We start from the raw sequence: 22,332 nt of genomic DNA, 5'->3' as shown, positions 1-22,332 counted from the left end.
TGATGTTGTATGTATGATGATTGATTATTTCATAATGAGAATATACGAAATCGAATGTAAAACTTGAGGGGAGGGACACGTTTTTTTTAATAGACTCATTTTTTTTCTTTTGAAGCTCCGTTGAGCATTGCGTATTAATCCGTCGCATTATTATCCAACGTCGACCGCACATGGAATTCATTTTCGGACGTGATCATTTTCATTGTTGTGTTCGGCCTTGGTCAATTTGACCGAAACTAGTGGTAGAAACACGCAGACGTATTGCGCCTCGTCTATTTGAGTTTTCCACGCCCGGATTCACGCTGGCGTGAACGCAAAAGCCTTTGGACAGCCATGAACTAGCCAGTACGTGCGACACCTGCACAGGCAGGGGGGTGGGACCACACTCGTCCGCCTATATGTTGTGATTATTTCGTTCAATTCTCTTTGCCGAAAAAGAAAGAACACTTGTAACCTAGATACACACAAAAAAAATACGTTGCGGTTTCGCCGGAACCATATACCATAAATTCAGATAAAAATTCCTATACTGCACCACCGCCCAACCTTTGAAAGCATTTTTTGTTTCTCCCCTCTGTCGATTTTCAATTGTTTCTTTTTCAAAATAAAAAAATGGTGGGGGAAGCGTCATGATTCTTTGTGGCCACGTATAAAATGGCCAGCAAATGGTGATTTTCTACACGCATTACGTACGTGATGTAATGAGTATATCCTGTCCATAAGATGACGTCTACCATCAAGAAAACCGTTTTCGACCCTTGTGGTACCGAAATAGTTGGTAGCTTAGCATAACAATAGGCGACTCCCGTTCAACGTCCATTTCAATTGTCTCTATAGATTTGAAAAGAGAACGTCTTTTACATCATTGCAATACTTTTTTTTTCTTTTGTTTGGCGTGGCCGACGGTCATCACGAAAAAACTAGAAAGAAAAAAAGAAACGGGACAACAAAGACGTTAATAATAATCGACTGATCGATTCATTGCAATGTACGAAATGAGGGGGCTGGAATGTATACCTGTCGGCGACGAACGTAATCTTGGCAATCATTACCACAATATGTAAAATAGCCGACTCGATATGTCGTGACACGTCCACGTCGTGATTTACCGTTTGAGAAAAAAAAAAAGAGGGGAACTTGTTCTGCCTATCCAATCATCTCCCACAGACAGATCTGAGATGCTAATCAACCCCCAACCGAAAGGGGAAAAAAATGGCGTCAGTCGTAAAGGCGAATGTTTAGTGGAAATGCGACAGGTCAAAATGAACTCTGTGGAATGTGTGTCCATCTCAGAAATTCAATGACAAACTGATGGACCACGCGTTTTCAGACACGAACGAGACGGTTGTCCTTTGTTTCGTCTGCTTTTGGTGAAAACTTGCCAAGTCGTCTCATCCGCTTAGTTAATGAAGAAATCAAAGCCACAGATTTCTTTCTTCCGAATTCTAATCTCTTTTAGTTTCTCCTTGATGTCGTGTGCAATGAAGATTGAAGCCTCTTCAAAAGGAGGGCATGTCAATGTTTCCAGTTCAATAGCAGTAGGTGAGCCGCCGTTTTTCACTCTGCACTTCCAGCTCCTGTATTTATTTGCTACTTTTGGAGGGGGGTTTGTTGTTGTTGTAGAGGGCCTGAATGAAGTAGAACGCGGCGAATATAATGAGAGCAAAAGATAACAACAACAAAAGAAGAAGAGAGCAAAAAGAAAACGGATCACAAAAGATTTGCCTTCGTCTCCAAAAACTGGAAAACACAAGAGAATCGAAAAAAAAAAACTTGAAAAGCTTGGCGAACTTGTAGCTGCTTCAACATGGCCGCAAGCAGTCGAAACATTCCTCCACTTGATGTGTGTAAAGAGGATCTACTACAACAGGATTTATATATTCGTGTGTGTGTGTGTGTGTACCGAGAACGAAAAAAAAGTTTCTTCTTCATTTTCATTTTCAAAGCCCTGTGGTGATGGTGGTTGGTTCTTCTTTTGTTTCTCTCGTTTTCCCTCGTGTTCTCTCTGTATAGAATACCTGCACCACCCAGTGCCTCCTCCCCCACCACGTCCGCTCCTCCTGTACAGCGTTGCATTGTGTATGTACGGCCAGACGGTGGCGAACAAGGGCCAGTCTTTGCCTGACGGTTATGGGAGTTGGATGTGTTCAGTTTTCGATCGCCGTGGTACGTGCTCAAACATTCGAAATCGCCACACACACAGAGGACAAGTACCCAATTATGTTTTGGAGTGGATGACATTTGAAAACGACGAGTAAATCTCAAAAAGGAGACCTCCTTTGTCGTTTGCCCCCCAGTGAAAATTTGTTGTTGATCCGCCCCTCTTTCGTTTTTCAATCGATGGTGTGGAATTCTCAGTCGTCTTGAATGTATCCAGACACGGAAAAAGGTAAATGTAACGGCTATAAATCAACGACAACTTACTACCTGAAGTTGTTGCATTTTTCTGCCTTTTCCTTTCTTTTTCGTTTCCCTCCTTTTTCCTTTTCAATCATCTCGGCCATGTTCTTTTCGCATATGCTGTTTAGTACTAAAGACGTGGGTTCGTGTCGACTGCAAAGGTCTCCAGGTGAAGGTCATATCTTCTTCAAAATTTGTTTCGTCAAACTAAACGGCCTTGTCAGCTTACTCACTAGCCTTTTGTGTATTTTATTTTTCCATCACACTTCCCCCTTTTTTTTTTTATTTATTTTCCCTGGAAACAAATTCTATGGTATTTGTTCGCGTTGGGGCCTTTCTCACAGTCGTCGTCGTTTTACGATCGAAAGGAGGGGGATATATTAATTTAAAACTTACCTGTAACTATTGTTGGTTGCTTGTTAATGAGCTCGTTTTTGAATTTGTGACCCAGAGAATGAAACAAACAAAGGATAACCTTTAAGAAATTGTCAACGAAAATTATTCGTTTCTTTTTCTTGTAATTTTAAAAATCTCAATTCAAAAACGTCTCGAGCACGAGCTACTGCCCCTCATTTTTTTTTTTTTTTTGCTTGAATCTCTCTCACGAACAACCAGCAAACGATTGCCACGGCCAAGGGTAGAAAACTAAAACTGTCCTCTTTTAAATCTTTTTCCTTCCCAGAAGAAAACAAACCCCTAACTTGTTGCTCCGGTGGTTGTAAATTTCTGCGATTACATCTTAATATGCGTACACGTAAAGAGCGATAACCGGGTAAAATAAAAACGAACGACCTTGTCTTTTTCGTCTTGGATGCAGTCCAGGCATCATACGAGATGAAAATTCAAAAGACAAGAGAGAGATTGGGTAGGAGAACTTTCTTTTGAATTGAGGAAGCAGCTGGAGTTGAGAGGCTATGCAGAGAGAAAACGGCAAGGTCAAATGCAAATTCTGTCTAGAGAATATCTCATATCACGCACGGCTATACATTCCTGCTTGTGTGTGTGTCGTCTTTATAGTTTCTTCTTTGATATATTCACGTGAATTTTTTTGTCCATCTTGTTTTCTCCCTTAAGATTTTGTTTTTCCAAGTTCTCTGCTTTTGCATTTTGAGACCGGCTCAAATTGCCCGAACAGAGAAGGGCGAACGCCCGTTGCATTTTCTGTTTTCAACCGGTTCTCATTCCCTTCGAAAAATTCACCCGATACGTGCTGACATAAAATATCACCCCACCTCCATAACCATGTTAGAAAAAAGAGAGAAAAAAAAAGTTCTATGAACCTTTGCGACTTGTTTATCCACTAGTTTCTATCTGCCTTTTTTTTTTTCTCTCTTTTGATTTTTCTTTGGACCGGTGCGTTCGTGCGCACCCACACCCAACAGGCGGAGTTCGATTAAGGACACACACACACTATACGTCGAGAATGTGGCGACGTTAATTGTTGTTGAATTTCAATAACTCGACTGTAACAGCTCTGAAGTGGGGGAGGCATTATTGCTGGGCAGATCCAGACTCTGGAACGCTTTGGTTGCGCACGATTCAATTGCGCCGTAGAGATTTTTTTTTTAAAAATCCTAAATCATCATTGAAAAAACAAAATGAATGGTTTTCGTTGGTAGATAATGTGGAGGGGATCTTCCCCCCTTTTCCACTCAGGGAGGGGATTAAAATTTCTACACAATACAACAATAGGAAAGAATACCACCTTTATTTATAGTCTACGAGTCCATGGTACATTGTTGCAACTGTCAATTTTTTTCAACGCATCCGCCCACCCAGCGAACCCCCCCTGTTATTTGGTGAAGCTCCCAATCGAATCGATTTAATGTTATTGTTGTGCGTGTGTGCCCTCTATTTTGACAGCACATTCAAAGTCATTCAAAACTGCCATACTCTGTGTGTGTCATCGTCAAAATAAGTCTTTGCTAGGCCCCCCTTGCAAATCGTATTTCTCTTTTTTTTAAAGCTGTGCTACAACTCCGCCCTTTTGATAACACGCTTCAACTTTATTTTTCCCCGAAAAACTGGTTGATCCAAATAAGGAAGTGAGGGACAGACAGGGGGAGAGAGAGCGAAAAAGGTGTGTTTGTTGGGGGATTTCGGATCAGTTAATATTATATAAGAATTTTATTCGGGCTTCACACTGTATCCAATTATTTCCGCTTCCGATACCAGCAGTTGGCTTCTAGCCGTAAATCCAATTCTCCCCCCCCCCCCTCCTACGTAAACTCAGCGTATCATTACGTGCGATGATAAAAATGCTCATTAATGGTTTATTTTGTTTCAATATAGGGCGATAAAATCCTCATTGGGATTCCATGAGTCACATCGCATCGGAGCTCTGACTTGGAACAAGACACACACACACACAGAAAAAAAAGGTACCAACAAGAATGGACGGATCGACGGCCGTCTGGCTGGGCTTGACGTTGGCCGCCCCGTTGACGTTGGTGCCCGAAATCGCCCTGCTCCGTCTCTTGCATTCGAGGAGGGCCGCCTGGCACCCGCTGGACGTCCTCATCGTCTCCTTGTTGGTCGGCCAGCTGTGTTGCACGTTGGTGACCTTGGGCCTGAGCGCCACCGCCCTGGCTGAAACGGCCGGTCTCCTATCTGGCCGCGGTACGCCCAGACTGGTGGAAGGTGAAAGTACTAGTCCATTTGTAGCTCTGGAACTGCTTCATCACCGGACGCCCCTCTGCGCCGCCCTCATCTCCTTCTGGGCAGCCGCCCACACCCTACACGCCGCCACTTTAACTTCCATGGCCGTCGATCGGGCCATGACCATCCGCTGGCCCTACAAGTACCGAGTCAGCGTCAGGCGCACCCAAATCCGCTACCATGTCGTCGTTTTGGCCGTCGTCAGTTTACTCGTCGGAGTCGCCACTTTGTTCGCTAGTACCAGCGGAATCGGCGCCTCATCCTCCGCATCGTCGTTATCTTTTTTAGCGACTCCACGACCGTTACCAACGACGACCGTAACAGCGACGACATTACCGCCCGCATTCCATAACGACACTATGACCGACTCTGCTGTTATTGCCGAGGCCGCCGTCATGGCCATGGAAGCGAATTATTGCTCATTTTTGCCGTATACCTTCGATTCGCGGTTTGCGCTCTTTTGGCTCTGCTTGCACGGCGTCCTCTTCTTAACGACGCTCACCGCTGGAGCCATCGTCTTCGTTACCAGGATTATGATTCGATGCTCAAATGGATTCTCCGGACGGCTAGGACTGGCCGGCGGTTCGGGTTCGGATATGCGCACGTTGGGCAATGCGTCCGATGGATCGTCTGCTACGCTTCCACTTCCGACGACGACGTCCTCATCGTCGTCTGCTCTGCCGACGCTTCCAGCTCCTCCACCTCCACGGTACACTCCCGGGCCGGTGGCTTGTCTCAGTGGCCAGCAGCACGGGACGGCCAAAGTGTCACCCACTCCGCAACTGACGCGTTCCAGTCATCCGAATTTCATGTTCGGATCGACGGACAAAAACTTTATGAATCTTCTACATCATCACGAGAGCGGGGGAATGTTGGCCGATCATCACAAAACGGGCACGGCCGATTTCTGCGCTGCAACTGTTGGCGGAGGCTGCTGCGGCGGCGGTAGCTGGAACAGACAAAGACACTCTACGGTGGCAGCTGTGCTCATCGTGGCGTACCTAACCCATCATCTCCCATTGCTGGTGAGTTCCCTTTCAATTTTTTTTTCTTCTTTCTATTTATGCATATCCGTCTCATTATAATAAGCCACTGGAAAACCGATTAGCTATTCATTGATATTCATTTTTAGATGTCGAACGAAGAAAAAAAAATTGAATAGCCTATTGATAAAGACCTCATGGCGCGTGTGCTCGGTCGCATTTTGCTATCCCCCCTATATTGCTTCCGCTCTTCACACTCGGATGGATCGACATCCATTCTCATTCTCTAAAACGGTTGAACATTTTTCAAGAGTTTTTTTTGTTTTCAAATTCCATCTGGTCATCGTCTTTATTTTTTTTAACGGCAAAGGGGTTTTTAATACTGGAACTTGTGATCGATTTGACCGCATTTCGCTCTAAAGTAGCCTATCGTGGATGGCAATGTTTTAGTCGTTCGACACTTGCGCAACTAGCGGTACAACAGCTTGTGCGTGTATGGTCTTTGTGCGGTCAAGGTGTGTATGGGGGGTCACGCTTGGCGGCAGATTCGAAATGGCCAGTGGTTGTTGTTTAATCTTGAAAACACCTGCGCGTAGAATTGAGCGAACGTATAGAGACCTCAAACTGTAGCAAACGGAGAATGTGGCAGGTGTTGAAATTGTTGAAGGCGAGACTCTGTGTGCTCATCCAAGCGTCACGCGTTCTAACGCACTGCGACAAATAGCCGTAATGAAATAAGCCAAGGCACTCTAGAGTTGCTTATGCAACGCATTCGTGCGTTTTGCATGTGATGATGAATTCATTTTCATGCATCTTCTCATTTGAATTCCATTCCTTTGTTGTTGAAAAACTCATTTCAAAGATCAAAGAAACATTGCCAAGTGTGGCCCACACACTCTGCGAGAAAGTTTGCGTATTTAAACAACAAAAGAGATGGATTGACTTTTCACTCTTTCATTTGATTTTCCTAAATGGGTTTGGCCCCGGCTTCATCCACCCGTTTTTTATTTTTTACTTCATTTTTTGTTTCGTCGATGATGCAACGAAATGAGCAATGAGTCGTTGATGAATTTGTCCAATGGTGCCAAAAAGAACCGCACGCTCAGCGTGATGCAATGACAACAAGAAAACGAACCATTTCAAAATGAAATTTAAACAAGAGAGAAAAATTGTTGGGAGAACGGCAGTTGTACTTTGGGGCCAACACTTTTTTTTTTTCTTACATTTGAAAATGGACAAATTCATCGTGCGTGACTGGCAGTGAAGGGAAAGAAATAAAAATAGCCCTCCCCCTCTTTTTTTTTTCAGTGTGTTTGCGCGATGACATTCAAGCTCACGGTCATTAAGTCAAACGCCTGGAATTCAAACGGTCGTTTCTCGCTTATAGAGTTCCCTTTTTTTTTTTTGAAAAATTTTATTTGTCGTGAAGTTATTTGGCTGTTTTTATACACTCGCCCTTTTATTGTTTCTATCTCGGCCATATTCCACCATCCGAATCAGATGGACACGATGATCTACTTTTTTTTCAAAATATCAAACAAAGAAGAAATAAAAACGGTATTTTTTTCGAGTAGCATCATTCAGACAGCAAGTAACGCGGAACTGAATAACCTCCCGAAATCCCGTAAGACGATTGACGACTCGGAACCTCCCACTCTCCCTTCAAAATCGACTGGCGTACATCGAAAATAATAACCTACTCGTACCGACTTTGCCCCGTAATAGACGACGTTGGGCCCTTCGCTCGAAGGCCATTTTCCACCCAAAAAAAAAGAAAATGCGGACCGACGGACATGTAGGGTTATTATTAAAGGGACATTTTTTCTTTCTTTCGTGCAATTGTAACAATTGAGTAAAGAAAAATACTCACGCTGAGCCGTGAAGCGTCACATTTCTTTTGGCCATACGAAAAAGAGATTGAGAGCGAGTTGTAGTAATTTATAGTGAAATGAGAGGGTCTAGCAATCAAACCCCCCCTTTTTTTTTCACGCCGTCTAATCATGCCAACAAATACGTAGCGCCATTTTTGAACGGCTCATGTGTGCTGGGCACGTCACAGTGAACGAGTATCTAACGAGGTTCCACGACTGTGCCACCATTTCCCCTCTGCGCCATGTCTCTTTCTCTATACACTAGCGAGGACGTCTTACTCGAGGCGTAGTCCGCCGGGCAAGGGAAAAAAAAAAGGTGACTCTGTAGCCGCATCGGAAAGGAAAAAAAAATTGAAATGACTGGCACATAGCCACAACCTTCCTTGACTGGACAATCAGTTGCTTGTATATAGAAACCAAAGAAACGACAAGAAAAAAAAAACAAAACAAAGGCAACCGCATTGGCTGGTCAGCAAACTCGATCGACGGGTAGACGTCCATGGCCAAAACAAAAAGTCCATCAGAAAAGCAAGAAGCCAACGACAAGAAAAAAAAAAGAAAAAAAAAAAGAAAATGGTTTATTGCTCTTTGTTAGTCCGAGAGCTGCTAAACTAATGATGTGATGGCCAAAAGGGGAGAGAAATGGACGCGTTGGGCCAGTGGCTGAAAAGTCAGCCCTGTGGCGATCAAAACTCTTATTTTAGCTGAAAGCAATTCGACTTTTGCCGCCAGTCAAATGAAACAGGCAACGCACAATTATGCGGCACGACGGCGTCGACACGCACGCAGCGGGCCAACAGTGAAACAAAAGACGCTAGCCCAACATGTTTTTTTTTTTTTCTTTTCTGTTTTGGTCGTTTTTAATTTCCAACAGATTTTTTTCTCTATTCTCTTCGTGGCTTTTGTGTTGTTTTTTGTTTGGGGGGGGAGGGTTTGTTGTTTGAATTTGTGATAAAGCAGCAGACGATCAGGTGTCTTTTTTGGCCTTTCGCATTCATCGGCAAGTCTCACAGTCCATTGTTGGATTATTCATTTCCTTCATTCCGTACATTTCTGGCTTTTGCGGCAGCCGAAGATCAAAAAGCCGGTCTCTCTTATTCGTAGCTCCACCTTCTTTTTTGTTTTGTGTAAACATGAAATCCCATTTTTTTATGATTCATTTGCGTGTCGCCATTCCGACGACGGCCATCTTCCCGGAAAATGAGAACCAAGTCGCTTTGGACTCCTTTTCTCTCTCTTACCGCTACTAGTCTAAATTATTCGCCAGATATATAGCACATCACGGGTCATTCGGCTGACAAATTCCCCGTCCGCTTTTTTCCCGCTTCGTGAACGAGTCAATTCTCACTAGTTCGTCAACTCTCTCCCAATCTAAAAATAAAAAAACACACAGTTCGTTTTGTTTTTGTTTGCGTCCCTCTTGGCCATCCTCTTTTTGCTTGATAAACCACGTACCCGCTTCATAGTCAAGAGCCTCATTGTCAACACCAATCGGATCGTTTCTTCTTCTTTGGATGTTGGACACGTCGGCAAAGGAAGTGCGTCGCACAAAAAAAAAAATCGACCAGCACACGTTTTCTTTTTTCTTCGAACATGATACCCTCTTACATTCGCTTTCTCTAGTTTTTTTTTTGTTTGTTTGGGGGGGTTGTTCGTGCACCGCGACGGAGGGGGAAAAAAATGGATCCTGTAGAAAACGCGGATGTTGTGTACGTTACACATGTTCTCTTTTATATCTGTAATCATCTTTTCCTGGGTTTCATGCGCAAACGGTTGAGGGGAAAGAAGGAAAAAAAAAATTTGAAGTAGAATAAGAAAGCGATGGAAGAAAAAAACGGATTCGAAAGGAAATCGAGAAGAGGGGAGGCAAAAAAAAAAAATATGTCGGGTATTTTTTGTGTGTGTGGCTACGTCAACAAAAAAATCTTTGTATTCAACGAAACCTTACTCTTCATTTTTCACTTCTTTTTCTCGCTTATCTTTGTATTATTTTGCGCGTGTCCAACACTTGAACACGAACAGCAGCTGGAGATGAGTAGAGCGTCCAGGTGATTGCATTTGCGTAGAAAAAGGCGAAGACAAATGTTTGGAGAAAACTTGTATATGCCCATGCCTTGCTCTTATCGCCCCTACCAACGTGTATAGAATGACGTCTCTATATGAAATATTATTGATAATCTGTTTGTGTGTGAGGAGGGGGGAGGGTGTTTTGAACGTTTGTGCACACACATGTACAAACGGTGGGGTCACGCTTTTTACCAGATGGGACTATTAACCCTGCGTAGCTTGCGGAGCAACAGACCCCGGTTAGTTTTTGGGCCCCCACAGGTCAGAGCTCTTTTCTTTTTGTTTTCTCTTATCTCTTTGATATATCTCGACTGGACAACACACCTAAGAACTAGTTTTCTTTCTTTTTCCTTTTTTATTTCTTTTCTCCCCCCTCGACGGGTTTGGATAAGTCTTCTGACTTTTGTTGGGTTTCTTGCCTTTTTATCTCCCCCCTTCTCGTGCGGCCGTGCGCGTTCCATGATCCATCCCATCATCCCAACGGCGTATCCTCACTGGAACACCACCAACGACCTTGGCTCTTCTAATAGGGACGACGTCGCCATAATGGGTGCCCCTTTTCTTCTCCATTTTTTTTTTTTTTTTAGGTCTTTGATGTAGAAATAGGGAACAGCAGGGAAGCGGGACTCGACAAAATATGGGTTCTTAAGTCCCTCTCAAGTCTTATCCAGATTACGCCTTCAATGTCTTCCCTGGCCTTTTTTTTTATTATTAGTTTTTACTGATACCTTTTTTTTTTTGGCTGGCCTTCCCCTCTTGAATTGGTCAATTTCGTTTCGTTGCTGCTTCTGACTCTTGGAGGAAGAGATGATTAGAACCACCGGACCCCATAACTTTAGAAAAATAGAACGTACGAAGCAACAGCTTTTTTTTCCTGCATCGTTTTTCATTCTCATTAAAAAAAAAAAAAGGAAACGGTTACAGAGGAACGTGATCCTCATCAACCAAAAACGGAATAAATTCCTCGTGCGACTTTTAAAGCAAACAAGTTTTAATTTTTCTTGCTGAAAACTTCTTTCTTTTTTTTTTTTTCGAGGGATATGTGCTTATTTGTTATCAGTGCCATCGCTTAGACTGTCCTACCCGTTGCTGCGATCCCAAATTTCTCGTTTATCCAGTCCACTGAGCTACGGGCAGAGGGGGGGAGATTCGGGACGTTGAAATACGGATGAAAAATATCACGGTGATAATCTCTGTATCTAAGCCGAAATAAACCAAGGGAATCCAATGAAAACCAGTTGAAATCGGACCATAGAAAAGAGGTCCCTTTTTCGACTCATTAAACAACTGGCCGTGTTTTTTTAAGGAGAACTCTACGTAGAAAAAAAAAAGTAGAAAGTCGGAAATAAATGCAACGAAAAAAAAAACAGGGAAAACTATGTGCGACAAGTAAGTTCTAAAAAAAAAAAAAAAAAACGAGCAAACAACAAAATAAATGGGCAAAGGGAGAAAATGTTTCTTGCATTTCGGGCGACAGTCAAATCTAATAAGGTAATCGCAGATTTCTTTTTTTTTATCCGGCCCGTCACATTTCAACAGTTTTCATATAGCGGTGGCCATTTAATGTTTTCCAACGTTGTACGTGTGTTTTCAACTGATTTTCTCTTGATAAACATTGACAAGTTTGAAATTGTTTTGCACGCGCATTGCGTTCGAAAAAGGAAAAGTGTTGACAGACAAAAAATGGAAACAAGCATTGCCATAATTAATTCTCGTAAATGGAAACAAGAAGGGAAAGCCAAGCGAAATCAGTTTTCAAATTGTAATAACGAGATGAAGCTGCGTGCGTTAAAAAAAAAAACGAATGGGGTGAAAGTTTTCTTTCTTTTTCGCGCAGCCGAGTGGAATACAACTGGCGACATATATCGCGTTCGCACAGCCCAAGGCACGACGACGCCAATGACGCCAATAATAAAAGTAGAAAGAAGAAACGGAAGTAAGAGCAAGCCCTTGAGGTTCGTTTCTCTACGACATCCGATACTCATTTGCCGTTCTTATTGCCATTACATTTTATATTTCTCACATTCCGGTGGTGCCATCGACCGCATCCCCCTCCTTTTTCTAGTTGACGATTTCGATTGAAAAAATTGGTTTCACAGTATCGCCTCCTTGTCTAAAAACAAAAAAGAGTTTGCATGAGAAACAAAAAGAAGACAGCCTTTCAACCAGTTACCAATCGTCTTCCTCGTCTCGCCGGTTATTATCATTTCACGTTGAGAGTTATTTTAGCTCTATGAAGAATGCCTCCTCCTATCTGTACGTTATCGTGCCTTTCTCATCTTTCAGTTATTCATTTTTTTTTTCGAAAAATCCCGAATGGGGCGTCGTCCTTTTGTGTTGCACACTCATCTTTTTTCTTGGTCGTTTTTTGATGATCACGCAACTGGCATTCGACCATTTTGAATATGTGCATACCTTTCGTCATGATGGCAGCTGTTTTCGCTATGATATAGCTTGCAGTGAAAGTCATCTCTCGCTTCAACCTCCCGAGGTGGTCAAAATAATCCGCCGACGAGTTGTAGGGCACGTCCGACACACGCACACCAAACATATCAAACAAGAAAAAGAAGAAAGCCAACGATTTGCAAACGACAGCAACCAGCAGCAAGGTCTTATCCTATTTAACAACATCGTGAAAAACGATAAACCACAGTTGTCGGTACGTTAGACTATAGAAAGAGAGAGAGAGAGAGAGTACATCGTAAATTTGAGCGGCCATCGTGATCGTAATGGATGGACGCGGGCAAAGGCGCATTGGCCCCAGAGAGGCGACCACTTTCTCTTTTCATTCCACCACCTTCGTCGCCGATGGGCATCTAATAACAGCGGTAGCAACAACACAAACCCATCATCTTTTCATATTTCTATCGGCTCTCTTTTATTTTACAAGCGACATTGGTTATCTTCTCACCAAAGAGAAGCTCTTCGTTCGTTTCGAAATGTCTTCAAAGTCACGTTCGATTGAGACGATCCCACCTTTTCTTCTTTTTCATCGGAGCGTTGACGATTGCGAGCGAATCAAACGAGATCTTGTCGTTAGCAGTTGACCCGCAGCTGACGTGAAAGAGAAGAAAAACGGGTCTGGCCTTTTTTTCTTTTTGGAATGACCCTGCGCGCGTTTCCGCGTTTGAAATCACGTTTATTGGCCAGTCAGCAACACATGCCTTCGTGTCAAAAAATCGGGGACACGAAATTTAAAGTAGAAGAAGAACAGCCAATCCCGATAAGGCATTTTTTCATTTGCCTTTCCACGATGCACTAAAAAAGACGGGAATTTGTTTTTGTTTGTAGCGACTACAAAGAATTCATTTACCTGAATTCTTTTAAAGCCTGAAATGAATTTTTTTAAAAAGAAATGTGCTCATCGTTGCCGTCATATTCAAATCGCCATCAAATAGTCGTCCCCCCCGCCAGTCACGCTTCCATATGCTTCTATCTATAAGGAACCCTTTTTTATTCACGGACTGTTGGCGCCGTGTTCGGCTGATAGCTTGTCACGCTCGATAATTGTTCCGTCGTCAACACCCAACCACATCACGCACGATCGACAGATAGACATAAAAATGAAATTACCGTTTGCCGAAGTGTTTTTTTCCCTTTGAAGGGGATGAAGAAAAGGCCTACAGCAAAACCGAACGTAAAAAATGCAAATAACTCTTCAGATTTTTGGCTCCTATACGGTTTATCATTTTTTTAAAATCGCCTTTTTATTCAATCCATTTTTTTTTCTGTCGTGAAGGCAACATGTTGACTTGATGATCGTTTCCTCTCTTTTTTACCGAAATTCACTGCAGTTGGGGGAAACGCATTAAAAATAATCACGCAATTTCATTTGAATCGTCGACCGCAACGCCTTTTTTTTATTTATAGAAGGTCATCAGCATAGAACGTGAACCTCAGTCAGGGGAATCCCGCCGTGATAGTCGAAATAAATTCAAAAAAAAAAAAATCAAAGCCACAAAAGTTAGGCGATGCTCGTTTTGATACGTCAGCAATGACTTGATATACAAACGTTTATTCTAGGGCAAAGGAAAGAGCTAACATGATTTAATGTGAAAACGAGCCGTACAATTGAGTTCACGAGAATAATTGGTGCGCAATTCCCAGCAGTCGATGAGCTCGTTATTGTAATCAGAAAAACAACAACGGGTTCATCCTCTAATGCCTATAGTTTACATGTAACCGTACAACTCTTTTGTAGACCGAACGGGCTTTCAGAGGATCGTGATTGACGTGGATGTGGGTTACTAGAGATGTAGGACGGGCCCCTCTCTCTACATGTGTACGAACAACATTTGACAGAATCTAAACCAGACGATGGGGGGGAAATGAGAACAAGCAACGCATGAAATGTTGATGGAAACGAGAAATCAAAAAGGAAGAAGCCATTGCCGACTGCTGGCAGCCAATCGAATAGTAACCTCGTCATCACGTAACGGTATAATTCAGCCAGTTGCCGGCAACACCAAACTCCTTGACCCGTTGGCCGTTTATCTTCTGCCCTTCCGCCTTTGCCTGTTCAACAACAAACATTCCAGCCAACTCCTTTTTTTTCTTTTCATTTCGCTGCTTGTCATAAATCGCGTCACTGCAGTTGTGCTAACGGGCCCAACACACCAGGCGGCATACACACTAACTTTGGACCTAAAATGAACGAAAACGTACTACGTGTCTAAAGGCGGAGTAGAGAAGCTGGAGGTGTGCTAGTGTTGGATGTTTGTTTCGTTACAACCTTGTCCAGTAAATACGGAGTTCCTTTTTTTTTTTTTTTTTTCTATTTTAACCTTTTGTTTATGGGGCCCTGCCCCGAAAGTCCGTGTGTTGCGCCGGCAAAACCCTTTGATTTTTTGCGCCTTTGTACCATCAGTGTGGTGGCGTCTTTTCACTATTCCGCTTGTCATCCCAACTTCTTTTTTCCTTAGACCTAAAAAAAAACGGAGTTCAAAGAGAAAAAAAAAAGAAGATGAGATGGAACTTGAAAGAGGAGGAATGATCAAGAATATGAAGTTGTATATTTTAGTGGATAGATAAGGGCATGTTAGAAATGGCCCTTGGGTAAAGAGAGAAAAAGGGAGGCTCGGATAACGGAAGAGTGCGGTAACCCGAGCACACATTTGCATTATTGCGGCTTCTTCTTTTCCTTATAGACGTCAAAGTTTATATTGTTTTTTAAAGAGAAAAAAAAAAACGCGACATTCCTGTCTTCTCTAATTTATTTATTTATTATTCAACCGCACAAACAATTTGATTTACATCTTTTGCTTTCATATTTATGAGCCTGCCATCGATCTGGCTTACAGCGAACCATTCATTTAAAGGATAATGTTGGATGATGGCCTTCACCACGAATTTTGAAAGTGAAAAAACAATTTAAAAAAAAAAAGAAATGCAGCCAATAATCATTCGAATGCCGTTGATAGTCGATGTATATATGGTCTTGGCTGTCACATTAGCTATGATCTTATATGGCTGAAACGTCCCCTCTTTTTTTTTTGCATTTCTCTTTTCGGAAGGGATACCCGGTGCTATCCAGAAAAGTAGAAAATATATCACGAGGCTGGTTGATTGAAACATTTTTCGATTTGTAATGCATAACGTATATAAACGGGCGGTAAGGGAGTAGGGCGAAAGTGTATCTTGAATCCAGCTCTCGTTTTTCTTCCTTTTGGCCGACTGGCATAATGAGGGAGGTGCCTGTATCGCTATCCTCTCTTTTTCTGGTCGTTCACGTTGTTGCCGACAAAGCACCCAGGGAGAAGTTGTCGGGGCGGACATTATGTAGTGCACATTTTCTACTTTCTTGTGATCCGGCCCCTTTTTTTTTATTATTATTCCTTTCTGCCCACGCTCGTACGTGTACACGCGTGAGGCTGAAAGAAAAGCCCATGTGCGCCAAGTCAACATGTTTCCTAATAATACAGCTTTAACAGACGCTTTGAACAGACGTGCACGGCCATGAAACGACCGTGCACACGCAACGCTCCATCGATCGATATTTTTTTTTTTTTTTTTTTAGAGGGGGGTGGAGGTATTTTACGTTTCTCTGCCAACAATTCGTAGAAGGAGAGAGAAAAAATGCGTAACGAAGATCTATACATATTGAATGAGATGGAACGACACAAAAAAGAGAGAGCTATGCTAAAAGACACGATTGAACCATTTTTTTTTTCAAGGATTCAATATCGCCTAATAATGAGACTATTGGAAAAAAAAAAAAAAAAATTTCTGGCACCACTTTCTCTCTTTGTATAGTCATGTACTAGTCATAAGACTTGATGCGAGCGGGCTTAATTACGTCGTGTCAATTGCGCCTAATAGCCGCAACACACAAATTGGAAATCTATACGATCATTAGCGAAAGGAGAAATGAATACAATAACATGTCGTGCTTTGTTTGTTTATTTCGTTTATGAAGGTATTGACGACGTTGGGCACGTTTTTCGTCGACATTCTACCGGCCGGTTGGCCTTTTTCTGCCCTCATCTTGGGCTTGTCCCTCTTCTCCGGACTCTTGTTCATGGCCGTCCTCGTTTTTATCGACCCAGTCCTTTACGCGTGGATGGTCGACTCGCTAAGACCGGCTTCACGACGCATTGGCGGCGACCGACATCGTCATCTCAACCACCAGCGCTCGCCCGTGACGTCCGAGTCGGCTACCTTGGAACAGAATCTCGCTCCCATGAAAATCGGTAAATTAAACGCAGAGAATAGAAACAAAATGTTTATTTTTTTCGTGAATAGGCGTAGCGTGATAACAAGCTATTTCTGATTCGCTTTAATAACATCCAATTTTTTTAAAAAACGAAATTCTAGACGATGACACCCGTTACCGGATGAGCCAGATTTATTCACAGGAACCGACTGAAGCCAAATTCCCTTTAACTAACGGTTCGCTTTTCGTTCACTTGATGAATCCTTCATCGGGCGATGGCAAACGAGGTACGTCATTCGACACTTGAAACAACAATAATCTCATTTTCGCAGCATTCCAGATTTGTGTAGCTTTAACTTACGGCTTTCCCATATTTTCTTTTCCTTACGACCGACGTAAATAACAGCCAATCGTCGTCCGTCGCGAATGGGCGTTTCGGCCTACGACCACCGACCCCAGCTCAGCCACGAGGAGTTAGTGTTGCTTCATCGAACGCTGTAATGGCGGCTCAACAGCCTCACGTTGCCCAAGTCGTTTATCCCGAAGCCATTAAGCCGCCCCTTATGACATTTATGAGCCGCGCTAGGATCCTATCCATGACGTCGACCATCGACTCGTTTAAAAGCCAAAGCAATGCCGATGGCAATAGCTCATCATCGAGGCAACAGCAGCAGATGGAACCGTTCTACAACGACCCATTGTCGATTGGCGCTCCACCTTCCTTCGCCGACGTGCAGGAACAAATTGCCGATGCCCCCGTTCATCACGCACCCATAACCACACTCTCGAAATTCAAAAGTCACGAACCGATTTACGCCTCCTTGTCCGAGACCCTTAGTTCGTGTCACACGCTCGACAGTGTCGAAGGCCCCGCGGCCTTGGACGAGTTGCGCGAAATGCGGGAAATGGATGAGGAAGAGGAAGAAGACGAAGGATCGGCGACAGAAAGCGCCGGTGACGATTTCGAATTTCACAATATAAGGACGTCGCGTCAGACGCTCATTACGCCACAAGTGAACGCCGCCTCACCGGCCCCTGCCGCTCCTGAAGTTGTTTTCGGATTGGAGGATTTGAGACCGCGTTCGAGAGTCGCCCGTTCGGCCACTTATCGCGTCCTCTGCAATGGCCTGGACGTCAAATGCGCCAGTAAACACGACAAAAACGACCCGGTAGAAAATGCCGTGCTGGCGGCCACGAGCGAAAGCCAACACGGCATCGTCACTTGCGTCACCATTCAGGTTAATATCATTTTTGTTTTTCCCTTTTTGTTGGTTCCGTCCTGAAAAAAAGGACAAATAAATAATCTCATTTTCAAATAGATCGGTCAAAAGGAACAGACGGCATTTGGAGGCTCGTCGTCCAGTTTACGACGCTCCAAATTGCTGACCTCTTTGTCGATGAACGACATTGACGTTCTCGGCCAAAGCCAAGAGGACGAACTTGGCGGCAGACTGGATTGCAGTGACGGAATCAGTCAATTTGACGCACCTATGCGCAGTGATTCGCTCTTTTCTCTCTACGTGGACGAGCCATCGTCGCAAGAGTCTTCGTTATCGTCTCCCTTCAAAGAGACGAATCAGTCATTGATGTGCTCGGCTATTGAATTGTCCAATCAACTGGCAAACTACGAAAGCCCAGCGCGGCGATCCCCGCTTCGACAACAACAACAACAACATCCACCGCCAATGGTTAATTTACGTAAAAAGTCGAGTCATCGAAGTCGTGCGGCCGTTCTCAAGCGGTTCCAGCAGAGAGAAATGTCGTGGCCAGGCCAAGTTAACGGTAGCCATCAATCGGGCGCACCTCTCAAAACGGGCAGCGTCGTGTCCATCGCCGCGCTCAAAGCCGCTCTAACCCAGTCGCCCACGTCCCACTACCTGGACAACGGTGATGTCTACTATCCTCAGCGGCAGCAAGTGCACAAGCAGCAGCAGCAACAACAATCCAAAACGGTTTTCGTTAGCGATTACATTTAAACAAGATTGTCGTGACGAAGTGTAGGAGCCAACAACGTGACTAGGTCATCGAGAGGAAACGACGAATTTTTGCGATTCATTTTTTTGTTGTTGTTTACCACACGTCGGCGAAAAGCTTTAACAATCACCACACTCTCTCTCTTCCTATTTCAACTGGAAATGTAAGATTCTAGTTGAAATGGGAACCGATGTATTTAACGACTATATATATATTATATATATTATTTTGTCTCATCATTGTATAGAATAGTGTGCAACTCGAATGGTTGCAATTGTGTGTGTGTGTGTACATTACTTACATCCTATAGTGTTTTGTAGGACGTTGCATATGTTGTTAATCACACATTTCCGAAACTGGTTTTCCCTTTCCAGATTTCACTCTGCCCTTCACTCATCCGAAAATACGCGGATGACTTATTGTATAGAGTTCCATTGCGGCATAGGGGACGCATCATGATGAATCGTGAAGAAGACGAAATTAAATAAGGGAAGATAATCGGGAATTTTAAAACAAAATCATTTACAATGCCCTTTTGGCATCCATCATCAGCTGTCTGGTTCGTCAGTCAGTCATCCCTCCCATTTCATCCGTACTTCTTTGAATAAGGTGGCTGTGTTTGTTTTATTTTTACTTGTGTGTGTTTTTGTTCGACAGTGCTATTATCGTATTCATTTGAAGACCCATGTTTTATGTATCTACGTACAGTATATACCAATGTATATATTTGTATGTTTGTGCGTGTGTGTGTGTGTGTATTCACCAACTATGCGTTACAAACCAGTCACCTTTTTTCATCATCAAGCACTTTCTACACACCTTACATTTATTATTATTTTTTTCGTTCTCTCTTTCCACATTTTATATCAATCCGGGTTTCTTCTTCGTGTGTAAATATTCGAATTTATTATAAAGACAAACAAAGAAAAAATAACTCGAATAGCGTCACGTTCTATTTATCTTTTAAACAAGGCTGTGGTCGTTCATTGCAGATTGCGGAGGACTGAGAGAGAGTGACGAATGAGAATCAAAAGAAAATATTTTTTTTGCACGAAAAAAAAAAGTCGGTCAAGTGGAATTAGTATTGTCTGTCGTTACATTTCAATAGAGTTGAGGTAGCTGTCATCGTTGTTGTCCTCTTGGAATCTCGTCACAGTCGACTGGCTTTCCAGGTTGTGATTTGTCCAGGTTGACTGCAGTTGGGCATCGTGCTCAGATAGACGCTCACCTTTGGTCATGACGTAAAAGAAAAAATGGAATCCATCGCCAAAGGTCTCTGTGCGTATGTTCCATCCGTATTGCTCACGGGCATAAAGACGTTTGCGAAAATGGGGCTGGGCAAATGTGATGGAGATGAAACGGCCGTTGCTGCTCAGTACGTTGCTCACCTGCAATAAACAAGAGATATGATCGTGATCACCAATTCAAAGTACTTGAGACTGCAAATAGTTACCTGAATGAGAATCTCATCCATCAGAATTCGGCTATCCTCCGACAAACGCCATGGATCGCGTTCTGCCACCAACAGAGCGTCGAGTGTGGCCTTTTCTATCACAACGTCAAAGCTGCCGCTTTCGAATTTCAGGTCCTTGATATCCATAACAAGCCACTGCATTGATCGAGCCTCAGCTGATCGATTCTTCATATTCTCGACAACCACACTCGAGTAATCGACATTGGTAATTCTGTGAAATCCGTCTCGATACATGTCCTCGCTCAAACTGCTATTACCGCACCCTAAGATAAAGCCAGTCATGTTGTACATTGTCAACGAATACTATTTGATATACATCATTACCCAGCATCAGAATACGGTCGGTGGGTTGCACATCCTTTCGGATAAGGTCCTTGAAAGCAGCATAGCTTTTACACCATTCGAATGATTCTTCAGTACCGTAACGCTCATTCCAATAGGCCAACGATGCGTAATCGGCATTTTTATCTGGCAAGAAAGACATGACTACGTGAAAACAATTCACGTAGCTGATGAATCTCAGTAGGAGTTTTGGAAATGCACGAGTTGAGAATTTGGTCGCTAGGCGCCGCCACGTCTTTGGCACCAGTAATAGCAGAACACTTTGTCGAACCTACAAACTCCTTGAATTTTGCTCAAGGAATTAACGTTTACTATTTCTTGTGGTGTCTACCGCAAATAATACAAGGTCTTTAGATTAACGTAAGGTGAGCACAGTGTAGAATTCGAACGTCGTACCATACGATTGTTCATACCACTTCGAGTTGATTTTTCGCCTAGTAGGAAACTAAGTGCATGCACAACGTGTGTCGGAGCGTTTTGCTTTTAGCACTAATAGACAGAGACATCTGGGTACGGTATAAATAAACTATTTTACTAATTTTGCTTGTTTTACTACTTTCAGGAAAAATGACGAACAAATTTGTCGCTTTTTTTGCTACGCCTAACGGCCAGACAGCATCAGCTGTGGCAGCTTTGCTAGCCACGTCTTCAGCTTTATTGGCAAAATATTTACCAAATTCTTTACTGGTGGAACAAACACGGGAATTTATGCAACTATTCAAGTTGAACAATTTCCTTCTGTGTTGATCAATCAATTTCACCAGAAACTTCTTTTACCTTTTTTTATTTTTAATCCACTCTAGGGATGGCTTCCCAGTTCCATTGTCTGCTGAAACAATTAAAAAATAAATCAAGTTAAAAGTGACTTGAAGTTGGAAGAAGATGTAGCAAACAGAATACCTACAGAAAAAGCCTTTACTGTTTTTGGTTTTGATGTACTCCATATCGGAACGGCAACTTTTAAGACTGGAGCCCTACTTGGCATACCCATCAATTTTTCCTATAAATCTTCCATCAGTGAGGCTGACAAGAAAAAAATAGTTGTAAGATACCATTTTCATTATTAACCTAATCCCACATTGTTGCTATAACTTGTGCACATCAGTAAACAGTTAATTAATTGGGTTTACTATCTTCCGTGGCAGGTAGGACAACAGACTGTCCACTGGAGTTCACCTGAAGGACTAGCACTGGAATCTTCATTGATTTTGTCAGATTCAGCTCAAAAGTATGCAATAGCCAGAGAAATGGCCAAAGCAAATACCCACCATGTAGCAATCCAAACAGGGCTCAATGGGGCCAGCGTCTTTGCCTACTACTACTTGACTTATACATTCAATAGGAAGGCAAATACGTTTGCACGTCCTTTGAAGCTTCGTGTCGTACTTTACTCGCTATTAGGCTCCATAGCGTTTACTACATGGTTATTCTTGAAAGATTTCACAACATATCATTGGGAAGAGAAAGGGGATGAAAAGGCAGCCAGCATATCAGAAGAATACGCGCAAGGTGCTCTCGAATTCTACAGCAAAATTTTGCAACGGAATTTGGCAATGAGATCGCTTCTTGGCGATGAAGGACCCAAGTTGTATACCAGCTCAGGTAATGATCGTGAGACTTTTCGAACCAAACATGTCCCCTTTGTGGTCCTTCGAGATAGAGCTGCACTTCGTTGTGAATCTTTTAAAAAGTCAAAAGGGCCTGAAGTACAGACATCTTCATAAATGGGCTAAATCACTTTCTATTGTCTAGCTGCCATTAGCTATTTTGTAAAAGTAAAATAAAATTTAAATATCCTGCTGAAGATGCGAAAGAAAAACTTTTTGTTAACATGTGGTTATTCCGACGCCATATTGCAAGTGGTAGAAAAATAGTTTTTATTGTAAAAATAATAATCAATGAATTACCTTT

The 22,332-nt window shown here is 42.9% G+C and overlaps 3 protein-coding genes across 3 annotated transcripts; 2 read left to right on the top strand and 1 right to left on the bottom strand.

Moving 5' to 3' along the window:
* Nucleotides 1-1,941: 1,941 nt before the first annotated feature.
* Nucleotides 1,942-19,433, top strand: LOC130694609 (uncharacterized). The gene is given in 7 exon segments (XM_057517671.2): nt 1,942-2,389; nt 4,693-6,083; nt 16,395-16,668; nt 16,793-16,918; nt 17,038-17,108; nt 17,111-17,869; nt 17,951-19,433. Coding segments are annotated over 6 exon segments (3,177 nt in total). The 5' UTR covers nt 1,942-2,389; nt 4,693-4,793; the 3' UTR covers nt 18,608-19,433.
* Nucleotides 19,434-19,536: 103 nt separating this feature from the next.
* LOC130694619 (EEF1A lysine methyltransferase 4-like) lies at nt 19,537-20,894 on the bottom strand. Its single transcript, XM_057517687.2, has 3 exons — nt 20,404-20,894; nt 20,059-20,342; nt 19,537-19,993 (listed from the first exon to the last, which is right to left on the bottom strand). The coding sequence occupies exons 1-3, from the start codon at nt 20,561-20,563 to the stop codon at nt 19,700-19,702; spliced, it is 738 nt and encodes a 245-aa protein (XP_057373670.1). The 5' UTR covers nt 20,564-20,894; the 3' UTR covers nt 19,537-19,699.
* LOC130694616 (transmembrane protein 177-like) lies at nt 20,656-22,194 on the top strand. Its single transcript, XM_057517683.2, is given in 5 exon segments — nt 20,656-20,797; nt 20,984-21,143; nt 21,225-21,259; nt 21,262-21,464; nt 21,567-22,194. Coding segments are annotated over 4 exon segments (972 nt in total). The 5' UTR covers nt 20,656-20,797; nt 20,984-20,988; the 3' UTR covers nt 22,146-22,194.
* The last annotated feature ends 138 nt before the right edge of the window (nt 22,195-22,332 follow it).

This window comes from Daphnia carinata, chromosome 7 (genome assembly GCF_022539665.2).
Source record: "Daphnia carinata strain CSIRO-1 chromosome 7, CSIRO_AGI_Dcar_HiC_V3, whole genome shotgun sequence".
Lineage (NCBI taxonomy): Eukaryota > Metazoa > Arthropoda > Branchiopoda > Diplostraca > Daphniidae > Daphnia > Daphnia carinata.
Note: the sequence above shows the minus strand (reverse complement) of the source record. Positions and strands in the feature narration are given on the sequence as shown.